This window comes from Wolffia australiana, chromosome 8 (assembly GCF_029677425.1).
Source record: "Wolffia australiana isolate 7733 chromosome 8, ASM2967742v1".
NCBI classification, from domain to species: Eukaryota; Viridiplantae; Streptophyta; class Magnoliopsida; order Alismatales; family Araceae; genus Wolffia; species Wolffia australiana.
The window spans coordinates 12,910,200-12,922,078 of NC_135842.1; the positions used below are offsets into that span (position 1 = coordinate 12,910,200).

General features: G+C 42.5%; 1 protein-coding gene and 1 long non-coding RNA gene across 9 annotated transcripts; one reads left to right on the forward strand and one right to left on the reverse strand.

Moving 5' to 3' along the window:
- Nucleotides 1-1,923: 1,923 nt before the first annotated feature.
- LOC144707200 (glycine-rich RNA-binding protein RZ1C-like) lies at nt 1,924-6,310 on the reverse strand. Its single transcript, XM_078580331.1, has 2 exons — nt 6,122-6,310; nt 1,924-2,836 (listed from the first exon to the last, which is right to left on the reverse strand). The coding sequence occupies exons 1-2, from the start codon at nt 6,230-6,232 to the stop codon at nt 2,090-2,092; spliced, it is 858 nt and encodes a 285-aa protein (XP_078436457.1). The 5' UTR covers nt 6,233-6,310; the 3' UTR covers nt 1,924-2,089.
- A 189-nt stretch (nt 6,311-6,499) lies between these two features.
- LOC144707007 (uncharacterized) lies at nt 6,500-11,158 on the forward strand. Of its 8 annotated transcripts, none has more exons than XR_013582376.1 (5): nt 6,500-7,658; nt 9,253-9,386; nt 9,482-9,620; nt 9,697-10,088; nt 10,613-11,158. It is a non-coding gene; the product is annotated as an uncharacterized LOC144707007 (long non-coding RNA). The 8 variants fall into 8 exon arrangements; XR_013582378.1 differs by lacking the exon at nt 9,253-9,386 and having other exon boundaries at nt 6,503-7,658; nt 9,697-9,778; nt 9,962-10,088; XR_013582375.1 differs by lacking the exon at nt 9,253-9,386 and having other exon boundaries at nt 6,502-7,658.
- The last annotated feature ends 721 nt before the right edge of the window (nt 11,159-11,879 follow it).

Here is an 11,879-nt window from a genome sequence, read left to right on the forward strand (position 1 = left end):
CATAGGCTTTTAGATTAATTTCTAAAGTGGAGTAAATTTTTTAAATTATTCCTTGGAAATAGTTAAAAAAATTTACTCGACTTTAGAATTTTTTTTTATTGGAGAAATGCCCCTAAAATAACTCTCGGTTACACATTGTAGGAGTAAAATCCAAATATATTATTAACAGGGGCTTAGCTAAATAATTTTGATTTTTTGATTTTGAAAATACAGAAACAGCGGGGCATTTCTCCAAGAATTTTACAGGTCGCATCCATTTTGCAGGGGCTTACATTAAAAATAGCTGGTCAACATATATTACTTTCAGAAGTTTAGAATTCCTCCATATCAGATTATAGGGGTTGCAGAAAAAAATATCAGGATATCAGGTGTCAATATCAGGATACCGTTTCCAATATCTGGTATTCAATATCCTACCCAACTTTATTCATCTGATATCCATCTTCTACATCCATCTGAACCATAAACTACGAATATGGTCCATTATCCGATATAAAACGCGGTCTCCCTTTTTTTTCTGGATATCGGATATCGGTTGTCCAATATCTAAAGCCGGAAATTAGTATGTCATAGATTAGTATGTCAATCCCTAAAATTAGTATGTCATAGATAAAGAAGTTTCAAACTAGAACTGCTTTGAGCTGCCATTTATTGGAGTTCAATGAAATAAAATAGGACTGTCCCCATCCTTCTACCTCTACGAAGTGTAAGAAAAGGAATAAAAATTATTCGATAAGATGCAACACATTTAATTTGTAGATAATCTGATGGCCAGCAAAGTGGAATGTTTTATTTATGATTTACAGTTTCCCAGTTAAATGCATCAATTATAAGCTTAACAGCATTGTGCAAAAGTTTAATGAAGCCTTAACAGCACATTAAGTTACATCAATAAGTGTTGATTCTGCTAAAGTTCTGCTTTGTTATAAAGCTTGAGATTGAATGAACTCAATTTTCAACAGTACATATTCTTCCAAGAACACATATTTAATTAAAAATTATTGAACCTCAGCTACGTCAAACAATTAATCTCCGCCTATTTCATAACCCTGAATTTATCTTTGCGTAGCAACACCAACTTTATCACCAAATTTAAAAACCGTCGGAGAACAACTCTACTTATATTTCATATAAGTAATATCTAACGAAATCCAAAATGCCATTTCGTATAAATCGACTGAACAACTTACATGTTATTCTATTTCGTATGTTTGTCTGACGAACAAAAACTCTGAACAAAAATGCAGGTAAGAAAATAACTGTTTGCACAGGATTGAAAATTTCGGAATCAAAGTTGAGCTTACATGTTGAAGAGAGTCAAGGCTTTTTAATTCGGAATATAGATGCGATAAGATATAATCATTCGATTTATAAAAAATATTACCAAATGTGCAAGGAAAATATGAGTTTTAAGACAATGTACGAGGAGCTCCCTGTAATCAAGCCTACTAGAGAATTCGTAAACTTTCATGTTCACAGACAGTTTACAGAATTGATAAAAAAAAAATCATATAGTTTCAATTCTAGAACTTGTCTTCACAGACAGTCAAATTAACCTGATCTGACAGTCTCATTCAACTGAAGATCCGCAAAGTTCTTATTGTGAGTGTAACAGATTATCTTTCACATCACCGTAGGTTCAACCTTCAATAATATGTTGCCTCATCAGGAAAACCCAAGAACCAGATGAAAAAAGTCTCAGATCATCTGTTTTTTTGGGGGTTGTTGATAACCAAAATTATGTAACAATTTTGTTAGACAAAATCGACCCAACCCTGAGAAACCAAAAGGCACTGCATTTTTATACCCATCATGTTCAGCTTAATTCAGATAAAACATTTCCCATCATCACTATGATATTGCCAGCCAATTCAGAAAGTCCCCATAATTTCTGACCATAAATTTCAAAAGGAGCACTGCCACTGTCTCAGAAACTCAATCATTGCTAACCTTTCAATCACCCCAGCCACAAAGAGATAAACCACAAGGCAACTGCAGTTCAACGAAAAGCAAGACCCAAAAACCCATCTGTTTCAGTCAGACAACAAAGAAAGTATTAAAACAGCAACTAAACGTTCTTCTTTACTCCTCAGTAACGATCGTCAAACGCGGAAGGCCTCACGCCCCTGCTCGGACGATCATACGGCCCAGGCCTCTCACGGTAGCCGCCCCCGGCATTGCTACCGCCGTCGTACCGCCCAGCCCCGCCGGTGCGGCGAGGACGATCGTACGGACCGGGCCTGTCTCTGTAACTGCCACCACCACCACCACCCTCGTACCGGCTACTGCCGCCACCATACCTCTCTGACATTCCAGAACGAGGCGGGGGCATGTCCCTGCCGTACCCCCTCTCCTTACCGTAACTATTCGACGGCGGATACCGATCCGACGGTCCATACCTCCCGCCGGGCGGGTATCGGTCATCAGGCCCGTCATAACGGTCATAACGATCCTCCGGGTAACGGTCAGTGTAAGGGTCAGCACCCGGTCCGTATCTGTCACCGCGGCTGAACTTGGATCGGCCCGATGTTCTTCCTCCGTCGGGGTCTCCGGAGGGGCATTCTCTCGCCCAGTGCCCGGGACGGCCGCATTTGAAGCACTCGCTCCGGCTGGCATCCGATCCACCGCCGCTGCTGAGTACACTTCGGCTGCCGCCGCGATAGCCGTAGCCAGGGCCGTCTGAGTTGACTCTGGGCTCTGCCTTGTTGACTGAGATGACACGACCACCAAGCTCTTGTCCGTGCATCTCTCTGATGGCACTCTCCATGGCCCGCTGCTCGGAGAATGTCACAAAGCCAAAGCCACGAGGTCGGCCTGTGTCCCTGTCCGTCATTATCTACATTTAATGTTTTCAGTCAGGTCCATAAGCTGCGGCAAAAGTACATTTCATCTGATCACAGAGCCCTCTTCTGCCTCTTGTCACTATAAATTTATCTCGTGTTACGAGTCACTGGATGGCATTGGAGGATTATCACCTTGCGCACTCAACAGATTATGCAGATAAACAAACCAAAAACTACTGGGAGATTAAACGAAAATTAGATTGCGCCGACAGCACTGAAATGAGTGGATAATTAAAGGCCAATAAAATACTCAAGCAAGGGTCAAACATTTACAAGAAATATAAAAAACGCGGAAAACAATGTGTGAACACGGGGAAGATGGGATAAATTTTGACGCATCACAAATTAAGTTCCATCATGTGGTATCACAGAGAAAAATCAGAGGTATTTTCTAACTTATAAATTAAGAAGAAAAAAATTATGAATCGACGCCAGGGGACTCTAGTATGAGCACTTAAAGAAACTGATCCAACCTTAGCAACTAAAAAAGACGTTTCCCAACGAGTTAGATTTCACATGATTGAAGTTCAACGGAGGAATGATGATTTAAAAGTTCCTCAATTAATTTGGTAATAACCGATAGTCATAAATCTTGGTAGACGTGGTTCAGGTTTTCCTTTTTTCGAAGACATGGTTAAGGTCATAATAGCATACCATATAAAACAAAATACGACAACAACGAGATCTGAATACATCACAAAATCTTTCACCATTCAATATCTTCTGAATATGTTTAAACATCAGACGTCCGGCATACTTTCAGTAACTACAAGCTCAACCGATAGCTTATCCTCGGAAAGATAAAACGTAAATTCAATTTGTAACGGATTAATAAAACACTTATTTAACCCTACAGACAAATCACAAAATGATATTGACTGCTGGAAAACAACTTTCCACCATGGCCACACCGACTACCTGAGACATGGGTACTTTAGTTCGAAAGAGTCTTTCAGTAAAAAATGCATGTAATCCAAGCAGATAAAGTAGTTTGAAAATATTCCACACGTTAAAACACAATTTACATCAAGGGAAATGGATGAACGGGTAACGTGACCAACTGTGAAGAAATAATGCAGAGTAATCTCATAATTCGGATCAGGAAATGGAATAAAGCACCAAACAAGTTGCACACTGAAACAAAAGCACAAGGGAGCATAGGATTCCAAACATCGTAAAAATTTCAGAATCCATATGAAGCATAAACTCGTATTGTCTTTCTTCGATCTGATGTATTACACGGTTGATTCAAAATAGGCGTTGTACTGCCTACCTCATCGAGTAGGCAGTGGAAGAAGCTTTCCTTCCGGTGAAGAACACTACAATGTTTCATTCAGAAAAACTATTCGAACAAGGCGTGATTTCTCAACAAGGCGTCTTCATCTAATCACCAAATCATCATGCACTTCTCAATTCTGAAGACGTTAATTGTAAACAAGTATGTTCGCCAACTGCTCATTATCTCATTCTGCCACAGCAACTTCTTGTACTCCATGGATTAGTAAGTAACTAGCACTAAGGATCTCAAGAACTTTTGTACAACTGTTGTGACGCTTAGGCCATTATCCTTCCAATTTCCTACTAAACACTGAAGCATAGAAGAGTCCATAAACTTAATCTGACGAACTGCTCACGCCGATAGAAGTAATTAAGAACACTATCACCAGACTGACGAGAGAAAGAAGTTTACTCGAAAACGGTGTTCTTACATACCAAAAAAGTACCACAGCACAAGCCTGGAGACACTTAGCAGGAAAGACTGACCATGCAAATCTGAGTTTAAGATCGAAGGACTTCATTGTGGTCTCAAGTCGTAGAATAGGACTCTCAAAATATTGCCCACAGACCCAACATCATCAACACATAAGCAGCCACACAAATTTCACCAATTTTTGACTGCATCTTGATTTACTATAAGTGGATTTTCAGCTCAGAAGTACCTTCTTCATCAAGGACTTGAAAAATGACGACTTGTCAAACTTCTGACCTCAATATTAGCTTGAACACGTATAAACATCATGTGGCACCGACATCAGAGTATACAAACTCATTTATCTATAGATTCTAGATTAGTGCCCGTAATAAATGGTATTCAAACATCAACAGGAAGGGTTCACCTGTCGAAGTTTCACCAAAATTTTTAACCTCCATTAGGCTTCCACAAAACTAGAGTTTTACCGGATCTTTTCTGCACCTTCATTCAAATATTATGATAGATCTTAATCATGCCAATGACACATTGGACTGGTACATGGAATAACAACGGCATCTTCTGACCCACTGAAAGTAAGCATGCCAGCTATCAAGTTTTACTTAGACTTCAAGACGCAAACAACAAGGTGAACTCCGCTAAAATGAACATTCGACAAACTTCATGGGGAAATGAAATGGATGACAAACCCTCCAAACAAGGGTCAGCCTGATTTCTACTCATCCGTTTCCGATTATGTCGATCCATAAAGATTGCTCAGTGAGAAGTGAATAAACAGGCTTTAACTCCTACTAGCCAAGGAACCTCGCTGGGCTCGAATAATCTTGAACAACACTGAAGCGTAGTCCGAACGTCCTCTTAACAGCAGAAAACTGTATGCTAGGAAGTATCCGATCGTTCGGATTAATGAGCACTGAAACAACGGTCTGCTGTCACTTGAAAATTCCATGTTTACAGTTCACATCGGCGAATCCCACGGGATGAGAAAGATCTACGGTTGGATGGCATATACTGGTTGAAAACTTAGTCAGCGGATGGCAGACAGATATCGAATTCATACGCAGCCAGCCACAAGGAACAGAATTGACGTTGCAATGAATCGGACAATGGGGATGCGAAATTACTTCCAATTCGATTCACTTCAGCGTCAGTATGATCCAGACAGTAAAGAATACGCTGGAACAGCAGGCACTTCATCGTTCTAGATAAATCCAAATATTCGACACGCTTCCAACACAATCAATCGTCGCTAAATCAATATTCCATAGCTTGCTTTTTATTCGAGGGTAGACAAACGACTAAAAAAGAAGCCAAAAATTCTAATAAAAATAATAGTCAAGATATACGAGAAGAACGCCAGTTTTTATAACTGCGAATAGATAAATATTTAGATGATTTCGAAAACTTCGATGCGTATCTTCTCCTTCTACCAAGAATTCGAACCCAAATAACAAAATAAGTAACACGAAAAAAAGATCACCAAAAATAAAAACACAAACGGTTAAAACTATAGATCAAGCAACGTGAATCAAAACAAAAAATAAGGCGTTTTGAGTGTAAATAGAACCTCAGCTTCCACGACTTTTCCAAAGCGGCTAAAAGCATCTTCAAGATCTCGCTCCGAGGTGTCCCAGGACAGGCCACCTACAAAGATTCGCACCTGTTCTTGACCTCCCATCGGAAGAAACTACTCCAGGAACAGCGATTGCGGAGGAATTTCTGATCGCGAGAGAAGAAACCCTAGAACTTGCGAAATCAGTAGACAACTGCTGATTAGCCCTCTTTCAGTATTTATAGGAGCCCGGTGGGGCCCACCCAAACCTGCCGAAATAGAAAAAATGTCTTATTTGATTTACATTCAGAATGAAATAAGTCCGAATTCTTATCTAAATTCGAATTAATTATAAATAAATGTTAAAAGGAAGAGAGAGACGCCCTAGCCCCTCAGACAAGGAATTAGTGAGTTTTTTTTTTTAACGTCTTGGTCTCACCTCTCCTCCAATGAGAGAAACCAACAGACAGGGAAGACACCGGGAGGGAAGGATCTTCGGGGGGGAACTACGGGGGAAAGGGGTCGATCGGCCTTCCCCCTCATCTTTCCCCCAATTCTTCCACCATGGATCCTTACCCCGGGGATAAACCTCATCCCAGATGCAGCAAGATCGGCCACCTTGCCCGCACCCCGCTGGTCAGCTGGCAATTTCTATTGTCGTCGATTGTGATTCTGGTGAATTGAGATCCAAATGGGGTCTCTTTCCCCGATTTGAGGATACTCCACGGAGTGAACATCCAGGTTTTGCGCTGCCCAGGACTTCAAAGCGACGCCCGGTTCTGCCATTGTCGGGATTTTCTGTCGATCGCCTTGAAACTGAAATTTATCGACGGGAGACATCAACTGCGAATTCACTTGATCGAGACTCACTCGGGTCAATAAATTGCCAGGATTGAATTGATCTTAGATGAATTCATTCATTTAAGGACCTGAGCAGATCGTGGACTCCATCGCCCGGGAAACTACCTACAGCGGTTCTCTCGACCGAGGACTCACCGTGACTGATTACTAGTTGGGTTGGACGCGATCGGTTGCGTGTTTGTTTTACCAGAGATTGCAATGAATTTGAAGCCAGCTGGGCGAGATCAGGGATCGCCTCGGTCATGAAACCGATCGGAGCCCTAGGTCAAGGCTTCAACTGACCAAGACCTGCATTGGACGTGGTGTCGTGACCGAGAGCTCCCCACCTGACTACGTTGTTGAGGCACTGATCCCGCTCCTGCCACGCCCCAGCTTGTGACGGCCAAACTCACCATCAGCTGCCGGCTGTTGTTGAAAATCTCGCTCTCACCAAACGATGGTGCTGCTCGAACCCGCTTCACAACTCGCCTGAGGTGACTAACGTACGTAATCCCCGACGAGCTCAGCGGAGTTGCTCGAGCCGCTTCGCCACCATGGTCGTTTCCCGACTCCTCTCCTCTGACCTTTATTATCGCTCGAGCACTACATCGCTTATCGAGATGCGTTAGCTCTCCGGCGCCTCTTCGCTACACCCGCTCTGATCGCCGCCGACCGTCGACGATCCTGCACAACTTGCCACGCTGCCGATGAGGTACGTCGTCCTCTCGCGTCGTTCGTTCATTTATCCTTTGCAAAACATTTTTGTCTTAGATTCCACTGCACTCAGGCTAGGTAGTTGAGAGAGGTTTTGAGAGAAAATTATGACATTTGAGTGTTTTACCGGTGCGAACGAGACTGTTTGTTACGTGCGAGCCCTATGAATAGATTTCTTTCGGCCGTAGACGCCTTCGTTGCTTCGACGAGGTACGAGAGGCCACCGTCACTATCAGGCGACGACCCCGTCCAAGCTTGGAGGTCGGCACCTCCCTCGAGTCAAAGCCTACACGTATGACATGTAGGACGCATCTCATTACGTCGTAGTTACATAACCGGTTAGGGTTTCATCCATCGGACGAAGACACCGTCGACGTTCGATACCATCATCTCTTATCGGCACCGAGCCATCATACTCGGTGTCGACCGGACGAAGTCCCCGACGACGTTCGACATCAGGATGCCCGATCCTCTCGCACTCACTATTTGCAGATGATGCCATCCTTTTTTTCAATGGATCTAAAAAATCCATTAAGGAACTTATGAGTGTTCTAACTACATACGAGCGAGCTTCTAGCCAGCTCGTCAATGCCTCAAAGAGTAGCTTTATGGTTGGTACTTCCACCACTGTAAAGTGCTCTCATATTATCTGATAATATACCCGATACTCTCGAGGATGCCTCCCTTTCGATTATCTTAGATGCTCTATCTTTCTCTGACGGGCTCGTCATCATTATATTGATGCCTTACTGGCCAAATTGAGAAAGAAAATTGAGGGACGGAAACTTAGTTTTCTATCCCTTGGAGGACGCATCCAACTTATCCGACACACCCTCATGAGTATTCCGCTACATACCCTTGCGGTCCATTCACTATCTCTTACAGTCCTCAGCTCTGTGGAGCAACTGTGTGCCCAATTCTTATGGTCCGGTCACCTCGAGGGAGAGAGTCCTACCACTGAGTTTCTTGGAAGAAAGCTTGTCGGTCGACGGACGAGGGCGGTCCAGGGATCAGATGCCTTCAAGACGTCCAAGACATGCTTCAAAAGAAGCTCGTGTGGCGAATGCACACCACGTAGTCCCCACTGGGGAGTTTCAACTCAGCGAAGTATGGCGAGTGGGCCCGTAGAGAGTTGGATATCCGGCGCCATCACAGATGACAGACTTGGCAGCGACATTGGCTTGAGATCGCCAAGGTCAGACGCTGGCATGTCGGTAGAGGCACGATTAATGTATGTCATGATACATGGCCCATCATCCCCACTTTGTACCACATAGCCCTCGATTGACAGTGGCGCAACTACTCACGGGCAACACGCGCCACCTTTGGGAACATCATAGCCTCCCCTTAGACACTTTATCCCAAGTCCGTAGTATTGCCATCGAGACCATTCATGACAGTACTATTTGGACAATTACCCTTGACAGATCCTACTCCTGTAGATATTCTTGGGAGCATTTTTGTGAGAAAGCCCCCATCCAGCATTGGGGTCGTCGTATATGGCATGCGATGATTATTACTCGCGTATCGTTCTTCCTCTAGAGACTCATGCATCGTGGTCTCCCAACTGACGATCGAGTGATCCGTATCAGTGACTCCCTCAGTTCGCGTTGCCATCGTTGCCCCACGTCTCCACAAGTTGAGACTATGGAGCACCTCTTCTTCCATAGTGAGACAACCGTAGATTGTTGGCGTCAAATTACACATCATTGGCGTCCACTCCTTGGTACCTCCCCTATTCTCACATCGTTAGAGTTTTTTGGCAAGATGTATCTCTCGCCAACACGCTCTAAACAAAGCCCTTCCTCCACATCATCATAGCCTACTTACTATGGGAGATATGGAAAGGGCGAAATTACTCTTGTTTTGCAGGTACTCCCATGTGCACCTTAGATATCATGCGACGAGTCAAGCTATTGATACGACGTATCCACCATCTTATACCTCCTTGCGCCCACAGGTCAGCCCTCGCATGTGACCTCCTTCGCTCTTCGGGCATCCGGGTGACCCTCGCCCCTACCCGCATGCGTCTACAGATAGTTCATTGGCATCCACGCACCCTCAAGCTGAATGTGGATGGCGCGGCCAAAGAGAATCCTAGTCCAACTGGAGGGGGCGGTATTCTCCGTGACCATACATGGAGTATTATCTTTGCTTTTTCATCCTTTTATGGCATTCAGACTAATACAGTAGCTGAGGCTATGGCGATATGTGATGGTTTACTCCTCTGTGAGGAATGAAACCTTCATAATATTGTTGTAGAATCAGACTCACAGGTATTAGTTGACATGCTTCGTGCAGGTAAATGCTTTAGTGGCAACTTCAACGGGTCTGGCAAGATATCATGCGGTGCGGCCCTCGCACAACTTGTGTTTGTCACCAGCGACACGAGGGAAATCAGAAAGTAGATGCTCTTGCCAACCACGCGGTATACACACGTACCCTGATAACACCCTAAATTTGGTCTTTATTTCATGTTATTAGCACAATTTTATGCATTTAAAGAGCTTAAAATGGGGTTGTTATCATATATTTACATGAAAATATTGTTTTCAAGTGATTTCTGATTTTCCCCTAATTTTATGTTAATTCTATGAATTTTAAAGGATTTATTGGATCTCGAAATAACTATTTTTGAATGCAAATGGCAAGTTTAATATTTAATTTCGAGATTTATCAGTATGGGGATGAATTAGTGAATTTTCTAGAATTTTTAGGATTTTTTTAGATTTAGTTGAAGAGGAAATGCATTTATTCTAAGAAAAAAATACATATTTATAAGAGAAAAAAAGTATTGACATCATTTTTGAACTTTGAAGGGCCTTTTTGCAAAGTTTTGTTGCAAAAAGACCCTCAAAACAGCTCTCGGTCGTCACTACACGTGTAAAGATGTGATTTAAAATGTTCCAGGGTTTTATTGCAAATGGTTTATTAATTGTTTTAATGTTTTAGAAAAAAACAGGAGGAAAGAGAAGGCGCAAAGGGCATATACACGAATATTTTTGGGCGGCGTCCATTCGTAGTTGCGAATTTTTAGTGGGTTTTTCCGCAAAAACGCTACTAAGAGCTTTTTGCGCGTCGACGTGGCATAATGGTGGCCGTCGGATAAGAATCCGACGGTGCTTGAGGAGACGTCAGCGATGGGAGATAAGTTCACCGCCCACGCGGTGCGTACAACGTGCAAGCACGTGCGGTGACGTGGCGCCTGCGTATTCGTCTGCGCAACGAGAAACGCAAGTGCCACGTGTGTGCTCTATTTACGCACCTATTTGTTTTACCTCTCTCTTTCTATTTTATTTTTTTTCGCCAGGGGGTACGTGGCGCAACGAGGAAGCACCCACCTGAAGAAGTTGAAGTGGTGCCGCCAATGAAATGGCGACACCTCATCGTGCGGTTAGGAGAAGAAAAAAAAAATGAATTAATCCAATGGCTAATATTGGTTTAAATTCATTTATTCATAACTTTTAATCTAGAAATCCGATTGAGATGATTTTTTTATGGATTTGCTCGTATTGATCCCCTCTTTCTATATGTGGATCATTGACATCAAGCCTGTATTGATAGATATGAATTAATTACTAATTAGTGGTAAAATGGTAATTTATTCCATTTTACCTAGGTATAAAAGTCGAATTTCGAGAGGAGGGGGTTATTCTTGATGGTTCTCTATCACAGCTGTAAGACAGAGAGGAGCCCCAGCCTGGATCAACCTGTTTGGTACATTTCCCTTCATTGTATTTGAATTTTGGTGCATTTTGAATGAAATTAGTTCAATTTCTTGTTTGTTCTTTTTGATTCTGATCTGAACTTCTAAATCGCTTGGCTTGAGCAGCATGTACAAGCCCTGATTAGGATTGAGAGGAGAAATTGAGGGATTTAACTAGGCATTCAACTGCATTCTCAAAGAAAAACTCTAAAAAATTAACTTTGAATTCTAGGGTATTAAAACTTTAGTTTCTTTTATCGTTATCACATAGTGTTGTAGTCAGTTCTGAATTATCTAATCTACAAAACAAACAAACCAAGTAAAAAAACCTTCTTCTTAAGTCCCTCTAAAGTGAATTCCTTGATCCTCTCCTTTGGATCAATTAATTCAGCTTAGAGTCCCCTAAATTCTTCTACTCTTCTCATCTCCTCTACCTTCCTCTCTCAATATTCTTTCCAATTAGGTTAAATTGCTCCTCATTGAACATTAAGTGGTCCTAATTATAGAAAATCA